At 37.0% G+C, this 16,508-nt stretch overlaps 2 protein-coding genes and 1 pseudogene across 3 annotated transcripts; all 3 read left to right on the top strand.

Annotated features, from left to right (window-relative positions):
* Positions 1 to 376: 376 nt before the first annotated feature.
* Positions 377 to 1,189, top strand: LOC120138402 (zinc finger protein ZAT1-like). Its single transcript, XM_039153874.1, has one exon. It carries the CDS (start codon positions 377 to 379, stop codon positions 1,187 to 1,189), a length of 813 nt encoding a protein of 270 aa, XP_039009805.1.
* A 1,911-nt stretch (positions 1,190 to 3,100) lies between these two features.
* LOC120138382 (protein TPX2-like) lies at positions 3,101 to 5,129 on the top strand. Of its 2 annotated transcripts, none has more exons than XM_039153860.1 (7): positions 3,101 to 3,810; positions 3,954 to 3,990; positions 4,146 to 4,235; positions 4,336 to 4,455; positions 4,550 to 4,708; positions 4,801 to 4,895; positions 5,015 to 5,129. In XM_039153860.1, exons 1-7 carry the CDS (start codon positions 3,116 to 3,118, stop codon positions 5,085 to 5,087), a joined length of 1,269 nt encoding a protein of 422 aa, XP_039009791.1. In that variant the 5' UTR covers positions 3,101 to 3,115; the 3' UTR covers positions 5,088 to 5,129. The 2 variants fall into 2 exon arrangements, with proteins under 2 accessions (XP_039009791.1, XP_039009790.1); XM_039153859.1 differs by having other exon boundaries at positions 3,945 to 3,990.
* Positions 5,130 to 5,418: 289 nt separating this feature from the next.
* LOC120138384 lies at positions 5,419 to 13,344 on the top strand (annotated as a pseudogene).
* Positions 13,345 to 16,508: the final 3,164 nt, after the last annotated feature.

Below are 16,508 nucleotides of genomic sequence, written 5' to 3'. Positions count from 1 at the left end.
TGAAAGCTTTGTTCGGTCATATGAGGCATCATTCTGCAAAAGGAAGGAAAGAAGTTAACTGTCAAGAATGTGGCAGAAAGTTCAAGTCTTTGAAGGCTCTCAATGTTCATATGAGATTGCACCCTTTGAAGAGCATAACAGTGAAGAGAAAGAGATCGAAAAGATTGAGGTACAATAACAATGGTCTAAATGAATCTTCTGGTTTAGTCGAAGTTGATCAAGAGATTGAAGAAGGTGCTCTGTGTTTGATAATGTTGTCTAGTGGTGTCAAGAATTGGACCGAGTTCAATTGTTATGGGAGTCTTGTGATAATAAAGAAAATTTTCAGAGTCCCTTTGGTTATGGGGATGACTTTGATTCATACGCTTCTGGTTCCATGAATGTTTTCCACGAGAAGAACATAAGTGAATGTAAACAATCGGATTCTGGGATTTTGTCTGAAAAGGAAAAGAATGATGAACCTGGATTCGAGTATTGCGAACCCGAGATCAAGGGAAGAATTTGTGGTGAAGTAATGAACTTGGGGTGTATTGAAGTTGAACCAGGGCAGGATTTGATGGAAGGATTGGAATTAACTGGTTTATGGTCCATTAAATCTTGTTCTTGCAAAGATGCCATGCTTGATGCTCGTGATACGGAACTGGGAGGGGATGCTTCGAACAAGTTAATAAGTACTCCATTGAATTCTGAGATGTCTGATGATTCACAGAACAAATACAAGTGCAGGATCTGCAGCAAGACTTTCAAATCTCATCAGGCACTTGGAGGTCATCAAACAATCCACAGAAAGATTAATACCTGTGTCGTAGTGCCAGTCGAAGATCGCGAGCAAACTACCCACATTAGCAGTTCTGTAAAGGTCAAGTATATTGATAATTCAGTAGACCGGGAAATGAATGAGGTGACTAGTTCTGTAACAGGGGTGTACAAGGTGCACAAATGCCTAATCTGCTTGAGGGTTTTTGGATCGGGGCGAGCTTTGGGTGGTCACAAAAAGTCTCACATGTCGAAATACCCCGTAACCGGTGACAAGCAGCCTGCGGAGCTGCTAGACCTTTCTAACGTCTCTTGTGATGTTATTGATCTCAATGTACCAGTTATGCACAATGAAGAGGCCAAAGGTGACACACCGAATTTAAGTCATGCCGGCTTGGAACCGACTGCAAGAGTGAGGCTCTACCGAGCCTAGTTGCTAACTGATGAAAGGCGATGCCAAAACTGTTACATTGGCTTTTCTTCTGGTTTCCAATGGTAACTCACTTCCAGCTTACTTCTTTCAACTGATACTTGGTATGGAAAAGTCCCATTGATACGATTTTTCGATATTTTTGTACTAGTAACATTGCTCCCTATATCTTGATTGAATATTCTCAATTTTTTGAGGGGTTCTTCATTCTTTTGTTTCATACATTTGAAGAATAGAAGAAAAATGTGTGAAATATTCTATTCTTTTGCAAATATCAGCAGTCTGATGAATGTACAACATATGAAATGAAAGCAATTTTAATTCTTAGTCATCTGCTATGACAAAGGCTTTAGATTCTGTTTTGTTCGATGAGACCGATATCGATATCCATGTCGGATACAGACACTTAAAAAAATGAAGAGTCGGATGAGCATAGAATGAGTAACATAGAAAAGAAGAAGGGTATAAAAAATGGACGAAGTCTGTGAGATTAGAAACAGGAAACATGTGGATATTTTGATGATGATGAATGCCATGTGCCTGGCCTGCAGAATGTTGTAGTTAAAATTACAAAATATGGTGTTGTTTGTGGGTTTGAAGGGATCTGTGTGAGCCAGATATGCACAAGAACTCTCATCAAGTATAGTGGGTATAAGCACTGATTGGAACTGCCCCAAAAATAACACTCTTGCTTGGGGTTGAAGGAAACCAAGAATGGAACGAGGGGGGTGATCGGAGGCCATCGTCCTCTTCAAATTTTCAAATTTTCATATAACGAGATTATGTCAATTGAGAGCTCTCAATTGCGTGCTCTAAAAAGTGTCCTACGTATTTGATTTTATTTGAAATTCATGTTTGACATATGAATATAAAGATATCATTTTACTTGAGTCCCACCCAAGTCAATATCAATTATCATTTTAAACAACATAATAATGTAAATCCCCAAATCTCAATAATAAAAATTGAAGAAAAAAAGATTTATATAACATTATTTTCATATTATGGTCTAATTCTTACTTTGTCTCATTTATATAATTTCTTTTTCTCAATTATTCCTATATTATAATTTTGTTTTTAGCGGGGACAGAGTTATACATCGTCTCGGAGTCATTGTCCCTCCTAATTTTTATTGTTAGAAAATATATAAAGATATTTAGATCCTCAAATTTTGATTTTATCATCTTAAACTAGAATCTTGGCATCATCCCCGATTAATAATTTTTTCTTATATTATTATTAAAATCATTGTCTTTCATGCTATTCCAATGATAGCTCCTGGAAAAAATTCACTTGAGCATTCAAAATATCATTTGTAAGTTGATATTATGTCGATATTGAATTTATAAGTTGATATTATCCTTTTAGATACATATCAATTCTGTATAAATTCGTAAAATTATTATTGAGATCTTATTAAATGTATTTGATATTTATTAATGGAAATTTTATCAAATAATAAAAATTGATTAATAAAATATTATCTCAACACCATAAAATAGTTTATATATGTTATTTTTTAAAAAGATATAATTTATTTTATGAACATTATTTTTCAAAATATATTTTTCAATAAACAAATGGACTTCGTATAAACACTAAAAAAACTAAATGAATCCATTGGTCCAAATTTGCCCGAAACTAAGCCCACCATTTCCCGAAATAAAAATCCCATAATCCAACGGTCAGTAAAATAAAATCTTAATTTTAAACAATTTATCCGACGGTTTACAAACACCACCAAAAAGTAGCCGTTATACAGACTCTAACGGAACTTTTTCTTCTTCTTTTCTCCAGACTTTTGCTTTTTCACACGCAGTTACTTGATTTCATCAGAACTCCTAATTTTCTCTCGTTTTACCGTCAACCATAAATCAAAACCCAGTTTTTATTTTCCAGTTTCTCGAAGGATTTCTTCCTTTCCCCCCAATGGAGGTTTCCAAGCATTCAAAACAGGGGACTCCAGTAAAAGACCCAGGAGCGAGTGGGTCTTCTCGATCCAAAACTCCAAAGATTTCAAAACTCTACGAGAATTCGAATCCAAACACCTCTGTTTCGATTTCTCCGTTAACAAGATCTTCAAAATCCCAGAAAGATTCTTCCAAGAATCCAGTAGTTTATTCACCGAAAACCAAACTCGGGGAAAGGAAGTTTGTGGTGGCCAAGAAGAAGTTGAAGAAAGAAAGGTTTGATCCAAATCCAAATGTCGAAATCGATTGCAAATGTAAAAAGAAGTATGCTGGGAGTTTGAAGAAATGTCTCTGTGTTGCTTATGAGAATTTGAGGGAATCTCAAGAGGATTTCTTCAAGAACAAATCTGTAACCGAAGTTGAAGAAGAGGCCGAAGACAAAGCCGATCTTATTGATACTCAAAAAGCAAAGAATGGTCTGCCTCAATCAGGTAAAGTTATGGATTTGGTAAAGGCCTTTGAGAGGCTTCTTTGTTCACCCAATTCAAAGGAATCGGAAGATGGAGCCGATGAAAAGGAACCAAAAGAAGAGAAGAATGATAATAACAAGAAGCCATTGAAATGGGCATTATCAAATTTTGTTTTGACAGCTGAGAATCTTGGCTTTGATCGGCGTTTCTCATCGTCTTCTTCATCGGATGGAAGTCAAGGAAGGTCGGTGAAGCAATTGATTGATGATTAGTTCACAGCCTGCAAATTATATATTTGCATTTTCTCTCTAAAGTCTCAGATTTGGGGTTTTTTTTTTAAATAGATTTTTTTATTAATATTGTTCCTTCGTTTTTCAGTTTTCCAAGCAGGTCTTCTAATGGAGGTCGAAGAAACCAAAGAAATGTAACTAACCTCTCACTTCTGCGAATTTATTTTTTCTGTGGCATTGCATACATATAATTTTATAATGGTAATGAATCACAGGTGAAAAATACCGATATAATGGTTTTTTATTCCATTCTGGCTCATGACTTTTTGTGTTCATTTGTTGATTTTAGAGCTCTGTGTCTCATGGGACAATTGGTGGGAGGAGATGGAAGAAACTGGTGAAGCCAACTTCCCAGAAACCATTCAAGCTAAGAACTGAGGTATCATCTTTCAACTTGAATCTCTTTTAATCTAGACCATTTATCGCATTCGTTCCGGTTTCATATGTTACAATTTTCGATTGCTGTGGAACGTTAACAGCAACGAGGGAAACTGAAGGAAGAAGAATTCATGAAGAAGATCCATGAAATGATGGTTGAAGAAGAGAAACAAAGGATCCCTATTGCTCAAGGCCTCCCATGTACAACAGAGGAGCCTGAGGTTTATAGTTCCAAAACTCTAAATCCAAATCTCAAAACTAAACAATTTCATGTGCTTTTTTTTTCTCAATCTTGTATTGATTTTCCCTATGCAGGTGTTGATCAAACCTCATGTTAAAGAGATTACAAGGCCGATAGACCCAAGACTGTCCTCCGACATTAGAGCGTCAGAGCGTTCAGAGTTCGATAATCAAGTAGCCGAGAAGATGAGTCTAATTGAACAGTATAAAATGGAAAGGGCTAGGCAGGATAAGGTAAAGAAAATGATCAGACAAATGCATGAGTTTTAAAGGTGTTTTTGGTTAGAAAAGAAAGACTGTAAATATTGATCTTTTTGATGTTGCAGATGGCAGAAGAAGAAGAGATAAAGAGGTTGAGGAAGGAGCTTGTTCCAAAAGCACAGCCTTTGCCTTTCTTCGACAAGCCTTTCCTTCCCAGAAGGTAAAAAGTTCAAAATTATATATAAAACTATAGGATTTACAGAAGAAGAAGAGATAAAGAGATTGATTTTGAAATTTCTTTGTCAATTTTCTTATGCTGTTTTGCATGGTTTTTTGAAGGTCCTCAAAGAATCCAACTATTTCAAGGGAGCCAAATTTCCATATGCCACAACATAAGAGGACAAAGTGCTGAATTCCAGACTCTATGATACAGAGAATCAGAGAATAATCTTTTAAATATAATTTTGTAAGGAATTTGTACATTAGGAAACCATTGATGGAGTCTTATTCTACAATTTTGGAAGAACAAAGGCAGTGATGGAGTCTTATTCTACAATTTTGCCCTATAAAATATAAGTAAATTGAAATTGCATTTGTTTTATTTATAAAAACCAAGTGTTCATAATCATAATTTCTTTTGAAAGATTTACAATTGTCATCATCTCCGACAATGAAATTGATATTCTGTATTTTTTGAGTTCAAATCGTCAAAGTAGTTAGCAAGAATTAATCCTTTTCACCATTTAGTAGGTGTCATTACAGGGATTTTAAGCCAAGTCCTCTTCAATTTCTTAAAATTCCCCCACAAACCTCAAAATTTTGAATTTTGAAGAGAATCCATCAAAAATGGTGATCAAACAGCTGTTTTCTCCAGCTCGCCGGTCCCACAAGCCTTCCTCTTCTTTCTTCACCGTCGTCAGATCGTCTTCCTCCAATGCCGAGGAGTTCATCAATCCTCCTCCACAAACCGCCATGATCTACGATCGGATAGCCCATTCCCTCAAATCAAAGCTCCGAAAACTCGATAACCCGGATACCCGTTTCTTCAAATACGCTTCCCCTCATCCGACCCAAACTTCCCACTCCCACATCCTATATCGCCCCGAAACCAAAATCACAACATTGTCCAACGGCCTTCGCTTCGCCACGGAATCCACCTCGAATTCTCAACCGGCCAGTGTTGGGGTGTGGATCGACGCAGGGTCGAGATATGAGTCCGACGAGACGAACGGGACGGCGCATTTCTTGGAGCATATGATATTCGAAGGGACGGAGAAGAGGTGTGCGAAGAGAATGGGAGAAGAGATTGAGATCATGGGAGGCCATTTGAGAGCTCATACTTCGAGGGAACAAACAGCTTACCATGCCAAAGTTATGGGTAAGGATGTCCTTAAAGCTGTGGACATTTTGGCTGATATTTTGCAGAATTCCAAGTTCGAAGAACGTTGCATTAGTAAAGAAAGGGATGTGATCCTAAGGGAACTGCAGGTAATTCATAAAGTTTTTAAGATAATCTCTTCACAAGACTCATAAGAATGTTTATTATCTTTTTTTCTGTATTAGATCATGTTGTTCTGGGGTTTTCCAGTTGATCTCTATGACGATTTTATTCATGAAAAGGCTATTATTTTGGTGAATGTTATAGGCCGAGGGACATACAGAGGAAGATGTTTTCAATCATCTGCATTCAACTGCTTTCCAATTCACTCCTCTTGGTAGAAACATTCATGGACTTGTTGATAATATCAGGACGATCACCAAAGAGCATCTGCAGCAGTAATTCAGACACACTACACTACTCCTCGAATGGTATGCAAAAAACTATATGGCCGAGTCCTTAAAATCGATGAATATGTTGTGATTCGGTCGGATTGTTGGTACTTATAAATCTGTACTATTCTGTAAATTTTGCAGGTCCTTGCTGCATCCGGAGCTGTTAAGCACGATGAAATCGTCGAGCAAACAAAGAAGTCGTTTACGAGGTTATCATCGGATTCAACCACTGCTACTCAAAAAATGGTTGTCCCTTGTTCCCATATGTAATATGTAATATGTAATGGGGCAAGGGGAGGTAAGATAGTAGGTTACTCCCAACACTAGGTTGAGAGCAACTTCCGTAGGAGACCTCCAAATTATGAAATGCCCTCCATGAGACTCGATCCCACGACCTTAAGATTAAGAACCTTGTGCTCTACCAACTGAGTTGGATAGTCATTTCAACCACTGCTACTCAGTTAGTTGCAAAAGAACCAGCCAGTTTTACAGGTTCTGAGGTAGGGGTGCTATTTTTTCCATTTTTTTATTCATAATATTCACTTTCAATGGTCTGTTTTATCTTTGTAATTTCGAAACAAACCAGGTTAGAATTATCAATGACTATGTTCCTTTAGCAAAATTCGCCCTTGCTTTTGAGGCAACGTCTTCGACGGACCCGGATTCCATTGCTCTAATTTTTATGCGGGAGATGCTGGGGTCATGTAACAAAAACGCTGGGGTGGAAAGCACATGGAGTGAGCTTTTATCTGACCTCGAATTGCATTTTATATTAAACTCAACACTGCTTTGGCAGTCTCGAAACCAGACTCTTCTGTTGCAAAACAATGTATTGATTCGTTTAAAATCCTTTAAACAGCTCCGAGCTGGCACAAAGAGTTAGCATAAACGAAATTGCAGAAAGCATGATGGCTTTCAGTACCAACTATAAAGATACCGGCCTTTTATGTGTCTATGCTGTTGCAAAGGTGAGGTTTGCTACCCCTTGCTGTAATCTTTCGTTATGATCCGAACGAAAGCTGATGCAAGACCAAAAATAAAACCCAATTTGCCAAGTTTTCGATGTCACCATAGGTATCGTATCTGGTTATTACTTGTGTGCTTAAAAGGGTTTCCTTCTTTATAATGGAAGATCATGTTTTGTTCTTTACTCAGCCCGATTTGTTGAAAGTAAACAAAAATGGCTTAATTATTTGGTTCAACAAGTGGGGCGGCTAGTGGTCAAATTTGGCCACCAAATTGATAAAAAAAATAGATGGTAAAACTACACATTTAGTCATTGTACTTTAGGGTATTTACAAGATTAAGTCCTTAAGATTTAGCTATAAATACCCTAGCCCATTTAGCTTCAAAACCATCCCAAAGCATTCTAGCTTTCTTCCAAATACTAGATAATTTAGAGAGTTTCTTGAGAGTTATTTTCTCCTTTTTATCAAGAGAGAATTATCATTGTTTTCTCCTTGGTAGATCGAGAGAGGTTGTAATTCCTATTTTCTCATAGTGAAATTCTTCTACCGTTGCCCGTGGTTTTTACCCTAAATTTTTAGGGGTTTTCCATGTAAATTTTGTGTCTCTATTTTCTTCATTTTTATTTTTTCAAATTATCAGTTGCGATTTTGTTCTATCTGATAGCCATCTTCCGCAATAATTGGTATCAGAGCTAGATTAGAGTGTGTAATATCTGCTTATTGTCTTTGTAGTTGCCACCAAAAGGTGGATCATCTAACATAAGAAAATAAAAAGTTATTACCCATTCTTTGAAGGTTCCAGAGAACTATTCACGATAGTGAAATAGTGGGAGCTATCCGTAAAAGAAGCTATGGCAACGAAATTTGATATTGAAAAATTCAATGGGAGAAATTTCTCATTGTGGAAATTGAAGATGAAGGCCATCCTAAGAAAAGACGGGTGTCTAGCGGCTATCAATGAAAGGCCGGTGGATTTTGCAGATGACATCAAATGGAACGAGATAGACGGGAATGCTATGGCAAACTTTCATCTAGCATTAGCATATGAAGTATTGTCAAGCATCGAGGAGAAGAAGACAACTAAGGAGATATGAGATCATCTCACCAAATTGTACGAGGCCACATCGCTGCACAATAAAATTTTCCTTAAGAGGAAATTGTACACTCTCCGTATGCCAGAATCTACTTCAGTGACGGAACACTTAAATACACTGAACACCTTATTTTCTCAGCTTACATCCTTAAGCTGTAAAATATGAGAACAAGAACGTGCTGAACTTCTACTTCAAAGTCTACTGGATTCGTACGATCAACTCATCATCAACTTGACAAACAATAATGTCACCAGTCTAGACTTCGATGACGTTGCAGCTGCTGTTCTACAAGAAGAAAATCGGCGCAAGAATAAGGAAGACAGACAAGTAAATCTGCAACAAGCAGAAGCGTTGACAACGATGAGAGGGAGATCAACAGAACGTGACCAAAGCAGCAGTCACAAACATGGTAGATCAAAGTCGAGGAGCAAGAAGAATTTAAAGTGCTACAACTGTGGAAAGAAGGGTCACTTGAAGAAGGATTGTTGGAGTCTAAATAAAAACTCAAATCCACAAGGCAATACCGTAAACACTTCAGATGATGGAGATGCTCTATGCTGTGAAGCGTCAACCACCGTGGAAGGCAGAAAAAGATTTGCAGATATATGACTCATTGATTCGGGAGCGACATATCACATGACCTCAAGAAGAGAATGGTTCCATCATTATGAACCTGTCTCAGGAGGATCGGTGTATAGTTGCAATGATCATGCCTTAGAGATCGTTGGTATGGGAACCATCAAATTAAAGATGTATGATGGAACAATTAAAGTTGTTCGAGATGTGCGGCACGTGAAAGGCCTGAAGAAAAATTTATTATCCTGCGGATTTTTGGATAATAATGCTAGCAAGATTGAAACACGGAAAGGAATCATGAAGGTGTTCCATGGAGCGCTTGTGGTGTTGAAAGGTGAAAAGATAGATGCAAACTTGTACATGCTGAAAGGAGAGACATTGCTAGAAGCAGAAGCCTCTGTTGCCTCATGTAGTTCAGATTCTGCAATGTTATGGCATAAGAAACTTGGACACATGTCAGAACAAGGAATGAAAGTCCTTGTGGAGCAAAAGCTACTTCCAGACTTAACAAAGGTATCACTTACTTTGTGTGAGCATTGCATAACAAGTAAGCAGCACCGGTTGAAATTCAACACATCAAATTCTAGAGGCAAAAGTGTTCTAGAATTGGTTCACTCTGACGTATGGCAAGCACCAATAACATCCCTAGGTGGAGCAAAATACTTTGTCTCATTTATTGATGACTACTCCAGAAGATGTTGAGTGCACCCTATTAAGAAGAAGTCAGACGTGTTTTCAACTTTCAAAAACTTCAAAGCACGGGTGGAACTTGATTCTGGAAATAAGATCAAGTGTTTCAGAACAGATAATGGAGGATAATACACAAGCGAAGAATTTGATGACTTTTGCAGGAAAGAAGGCATCAAAAGACAGTTCACAGTGGCGAAAACTCCTCAACAAAATGGAGTGGCAGAGCGGATGAACAGAACCTTGTTAGAAAGAACAAGAGTAATGTTGAGAGATGCAGGCCTAAAAAAATAATTCTGGGCATAAGCAGTCAATACCGCCTGTTATTTGGTGAATCGAGCTCCATCAACTGCAATAGAGCTGAAGACACCAATGGATATGTGGACTGGAAAACCAGCTGATTATTCAAACCTCCATATATTTGGAAGTATAGTGTACGTGATGTACAACTCCCAAGAAATTTCAAAGTTGGATCCAAAATCTAGGAAATACAAATTCTTGGGGTATGCTGATGGAGTAAAGGGGTATCGCTTGTGGGATCCCACTGCCCACAAAGTGATCATTAGTAGAGTTGTTATCTTTGTAGAAGATAAACTACAAAGAAAAGAAGACGATGATAGCGCTGAAAAGTCAAAGACTACTCAGATACATGTGGAAAAAGAGTTTGAAGAAGGATATTCTTCTGAATCAGAACCATCACATGATGAATAAGAACCAGAGAGTTCTGAAGCTCCAACAACTCGTCAATCAGATCATATGAGAAGACATCCCAATTGGCACTCAGATTATGTTATAGAAGGTAATATTGCATACTGCCTTTTAACAGAGGACGGTGAGCCATCAATATACCAGGAGGCAATAAATAGCTCAGATGCTTCACTGTGGATGATGGCGATGCAGGAAGAAATTGAAGCCCTTCATAAAAATAGTACATGGGACCTTGTGCCACTACCACAAGGAAGGAAGCCAATTGGTAACAAATGGGTCTTCAAAATCAAGCGAAATGGTGATGATCAAGTTGAGAGGTATCGTGCAAGGCTGGTGGTCAAAGGATATGCTCAAAAAGAAGGTATTGATTTCAATGAAATATTTTCTCTTGTGGTTCGACTAACAACAGTTCGAGTAGTCTTGGAAATGTGTGCTACATTGAACTTACATCTAGAGCAGCTAGATGTTAAAACAGTTTTTCTTCATGGAAATCTTGAAGAAGAGATTTACATGCTCCAGCCTGAAGGTTTTGAAGAAAAAGAAAAGAAGAACTTGGTTTGCAGGTTGAACAAATCTCTGTACGGTCTAAAGCAGACGCCGAGGTGTTGGTATAAGAGATTTGATTCATTCATTATGTGCCTTGGATACAACAGACTTAATGCATACCCTTGTGCTTATTTCAAGAGGTCTGGTGATAACAATTTTGTTATATTACTGTTGTATGTGGATGACATGTTGGTTGCAGGACCCAACAAAGATCATATTGAAGAATTGAAGGCACAACTAGCTAGGGAATTTGAAATGAAGGACTTGGGATCAGCAAACAAGATTCTAGGGATGCAAATTCACCGAGACAGAAATACTAGGAAGATTTGGCTTTCACAAAAGAATTACTTGAAGAAGATCTTGTCACGATTCAACATGCAAGATTGTAAGCCAATTTTTACCCCTCTTCCTATTAACTTCAAATTATCCTTCAGTATGAGTCATAGAAGTGAAGAAGAGAGGATGAAGATGTCTCGAGTACCGTATGCATCAGTATTGGGAAGTTTAATGTTCGCTATGATATGCATAAGACCAGACATTGCACAAGCAGTGGGAGTGGTTAGTCGGTACATGGCGAATCCAAGAAAAGAGCATTGGAATACAATAAATAGGATCCTGAGATACATCAAAGGGACCTCAAATGTTGTATTATGTTACGGAGGATCAAACTTACTAATCAATAGGTATGTAGATTCTGACTATGCAGGGGATTTGGATAAAAGCAAATCTACTACAGGATATGTGTTCAAAGTTGCTGGTGGAGCTATAAGCTGGGTTTCAAAATTGCAGTCAGTTGTGGCTACATCCACAACAGAGACAGAATATGTAGCAGTTACACAAGCCAATAAAGAAGCAATTTGGTTGAAGATGTTATTGGAGGAGCTTGGGCACAATCAAGAGTATGTCTCTCTGTTTTGTGACAGTCAAAGTGTCTTGCATCTAGCAAGGAATCCAGCATTTCATTCAAGGACAAAGCACATACGGGTTCAGTACCATTTCATTCGTGAAAAGATGGAAGAAGGATTGGTAGATATGCAGAAGATCCATACCAAAGACAACATAGCAGATTTCATGACAAAGGCGATCAATGTTAATAAATTTACCTGGTGTCGATCCTCCTATGGCCTGTCAGAGACGTAAGCAACATGATGGTACAAGGTAGAAAGAATGATGTGAAGATATGATTGTTCCAATCAAATCTTCAAGTGGGAGATTGTTGAAAATAAACAAAAACGGCTGAATTATTTGGTTCAACAAGTGGGGCGGCTAGTGGTCAAATTTGGCCACCAAATTGATAAGAAAAATAGATGGTAAAACTACACATTTAGTCATTTTACTTTATGGTATTTACAAGATTAAATCCTTAAGATTTAGCTATAAATACCCTAGCCCATTTAGATTCAAAACCATCCCAAAGTATTCTAGCTTTCTTCCAAATACTAGAGAATTTAGAGAGTTTCTTGAGAGTTGTTTTCTCCTTTTTATCAAGAGAGAATTATCATTGTTTTCTCCTTGGTAGATCGAGAGAGGTTGTAATTCCTATTTTCTCATAGTGAAATTTTTCTACCGTTGCCCGTGGTTTTTACCCTAAATTTTTAGGAGTTTTCCATGTAAATTTTGTCTCTTTTTTCTTCATTTTTATTTTCTCAAATTATTAGTTGCGATTTTACTCTATCCGATAGCCGTCTTCCGCAACACGATTGTTTGGGGATTTATCATTTGATATTATGTCTGCGATAACCAATCTGGTCTGTCGAGTTTCAGAAGATGAACTGATTCGTGCTCGTAATAAGGTAGTTGAAACTACTGTCATCTTTTCTTCATGTTTCATAAATAATCGTCAGTCTATTCTTCCATTTGCTTAAATACTTTTCCTTTTTACAATTAAAGTCATCCTTGATGCTTCATACAGATGGACCTAGTCCCATAGCTGAAGACATCGGATGCCAGGTACATTTTTGCCGATCGTGTTGTGCAACAAGTAGTATAGCCATACTTGATCATCTATTACTCATTAATTTTTCTTCTGGCTTGATCTTGAATACGCAGCTACTTAAATACGGATGGAGAATCTTATATGCGGAACTATTTGCTTGGATCAGTGCTGTTGATCGGAGCACCTTTAAAGGAGTTGCAAACCGATTCGTGTATGACAGGGTAGGAGGTGCATTTATTCAAGGGGGATGAGACGTTAAAGAATGTAATGTGGCTTATGTTGTGGGTTTTGCTGGACATGGCCATCGCTGTCATTGGCCCCATCTAGGATTTTCCGGACTACAACTGGTTCAGGCGCCGCACCTACTGGAACCGATATTAGATTACTTTGTTAGTGCTACACCATCTCTTTTGAGCAATCAAAAAGTTTTTTTTTGGCATTTTTTATTAGTTTTTTTAGGGTTATTGATTCTTTAACGTTTTGTTTTCCAATAAACAATGTTGTCTTCAGTGTTTCTGCCAAAAATACCACGAGTTGCATTTGTATGTAGCCCTAAATGCCAATTCTTTACTCAAACAAAGCAAATTATAAAAACCTATGACCTTGAGAAATCCTAAACAATTTTTTTAAAATCAATTTTCATTTGTAATTTTAAAATTTGAGATTAATTTATAAAATTTCACTTATATAGGTATCATAAGTCAAAAATCAACTTTGGGGCTTAAATGATAAATTTAAACAATTTTTCGTTGTTTTTGTAACCCCTTTAGACCGATGCGGGTAACTCGATCCGATCCGGGTTGTCACATTAGGGTCATCGGAGCGACCCACTGTAAAAATCTCGGAAAATTTAAAACTTTTATTAAAACATGTAACTCATAAAATGATTTATCAATATGAAAAAATAAAATAGATTTTCAGACTCGTATATAAAACAAAATACAATTACATGCCCCTAATCACATGTACCATACTCTGCATGCAACGCCAGAAGAACTCCTTTACTGAAGTCGATAGCTGCACTGGTACAATTCTTTTAACATGCAATGGTGAGTAATAGAGTGAGCTTTGGAAAGCTCAGTAATACAAAACTACCAGATGATGCTACATGACATGAAGATAAATGGAAAACCATATAATTTCCTTATTGAATCAGACGTATACTGGTTTTCGGGATAATCTGGGGTTCCAATGGTAGTTCATCGAGTAGAATCCATGAAGATTTTAGGTCATAGGAAGCATTCATAGCATGACGTTTTCAGGAGATCGAATAGGATATATAGTGTTTTCCAATCAAAATTCAGTGAAATGATATAAATCTTTTTAAAACCATAGCGGAACCCTTCAACTAAACTGCATTATGTAGTTCCCCAGAAATGGGGCTTACCCTAAGCACACAGCAAAGGGAGCCAACCTAAGATATACATTGGGGCCTATGGGTTTACCCAAGGGTATCCTTAGGTCCATAAGGACTTACCAGCTAAATCAGAGCTGTGCCTCCATACTCCAGAATCCTATCCATATAAATATCCAGTAGAAATCAGTTTTAGCCGTAAATCGTAATATATGGATCGTGATACAGTAATATGTCATAACCGTGATAATGAAATAAATCTTATAACTGATTTCCACCTGTAACCATAAGTAGTCCAATGATTAACCCAAGGGAGTGCCTTGGGGCTTGAGAGCCTACCCAATGGTCACCTTAGGTCTGTAAGAAATTTCCAGCTTGATCAGAGCAGTATCTCCATTCTACCCACCCAATAAAACAGTTCTATTAGTAACTATTATATTTCATGGTCCATAAATCAATAACCATAATTTTATTTCAGTGAAACAGAAACCTGATAACACATTCCAGGTAACCATAATTCATAAACCAGTATATTCCATGATTCTATAAATCAGGAACAATTCATAGTTTTCGATGAAAACCGTAATCAGATATCACATACCATGTTGCTATGGTTCATAAACCAATAAATCAATAATTTCGTTAAAACTCTTTTCAAAACATATAAAACCGCCATGTAGTACATGTGGAACACACTAGAGGATCCAAGTATTTTTTAAAGTCATTTGGTAATTATGAGTATGGATAACATGAAACTTGTGCAATTTGATCATATTCCAAGACGAGGTCCTACTGACGGGAATCAATTACTAGCCGATCTAATCAGACATTTAAGGTTGATACTTCAGAATCCCACTATAATTCAGGTGCATCCGGAAAGTGTTCAGGAACCTTGTACAGAATAATTCTAGATTCATATTTACTGAGAGGGATTCTATTACCCAAACAATTATGGGTATTCAAGAGTATGCATTGAATTAGCAAGATTTTAGTCCAATTGAACCAAATGGGGTATTCATAATCCTTTGCATCTGAGTTACTTTTGTTTTCATATATATAACTGTAGCAATTTGAGCTGATAAGGGAGAAACGAAGATTCAGGGCACTTATAATTTGTGTCGATCTATTAGATTATCGAATAACTTGAGCTGACAACTCCCAGAACTGATGCCTATCGAATGATCAATTCATTTCCCTTCCAAGGTATTTACTCTTTAATACCAACAATTCTTGGTCATAGATCATCTTAGAATCATCGCTGAATATATCTTAAGGAGACGAACATATATTCCACAGATCTTTATTTCATTTCCACGTTTCAACGGTATCAGAAATGCTGACTTACTTGATTGGTGGTTCATAACCCATAGGGATGATACATCATGTATGTTCATAAGAGTTTCCAGACTTATCCAAATAATTTACTTAATCCTTAATCATTGAGGTTGCTAAGTTCATTTACTAGTCAAGTCTATCCCGGACACTTCAGAGTTTCCAAGGTAATTCGGTCGTTTCAATGATTCAAATACATACAATACTTCTATTCAGTTCATTTTAGAGTTATGGGTATTAGTAATTCTAGGGTTTAGAGGTACTTTAGGTCATTTTATACTTTATGCATTTTGGTCATTTCATACTTTAGGGGTATTTCTATAATTCCAATATAGATTCGAATTTAATTCGATGATTCCAAGGTTCACATGGATCAAGGTATGAGTTCTCAGGTTGTCTCTGTTATCATAGTCATCCATATTTCGTTTTACTCTTTAAGGGTATTATCGTAATTATATTCAAATTTGACAGTGACATTTCTTCGGGTAAATTAGGCTGGAAAGTATTCCAGTTCCATTAAAGTCAGATTACTTTGCTCATTTTCTCACTGAAGGTTAATTTCACCACTAAGAGAAATCTTGGTCCTTTTTCAATACAAGGGCATTTTTGTAATTTATCCATGGCGCTATTTTCGATAATTTCATATCCAATTATTTCCAACATTTAACCTATAACGAGATTAATCAGAATTTACGCATTCTGAGTTTTACTAATTTACTGATTAAATCATTGAACCGAGGTTTATTCTCAGTCACTCTACATATTTCTTTTTTGAGTTGTCTGAGGCTTTTACAATGTTCTGTACTTAATCGTATTTATGTTTGATTCCAATGATAATTAATTACTTTTAATAGACTAA

Source organism: Hibiscus syriacus, unplaced genomic scaffold (genome assembly GCF_006381635.1).
Source record: "Hibiscus syriacus cultivar Baekdansim isolate YM2019G1 unplaced genomic scaffold, ASM638163v2 tig00110691_pilon, whole genome shotgun sequence".
Lineage (NCBI taxonomy): Eukaryota > Viridiplantae > Streptophyta > Magnoliopsida > Malvales > Malvaceae > Hibiscus > Hibiscus syriacus.
The sequence above is the reverse complement of the archived record's forward strand: the minus strand, read 5'-3'. Positions and strand labels throughout refer to the sequence as shown.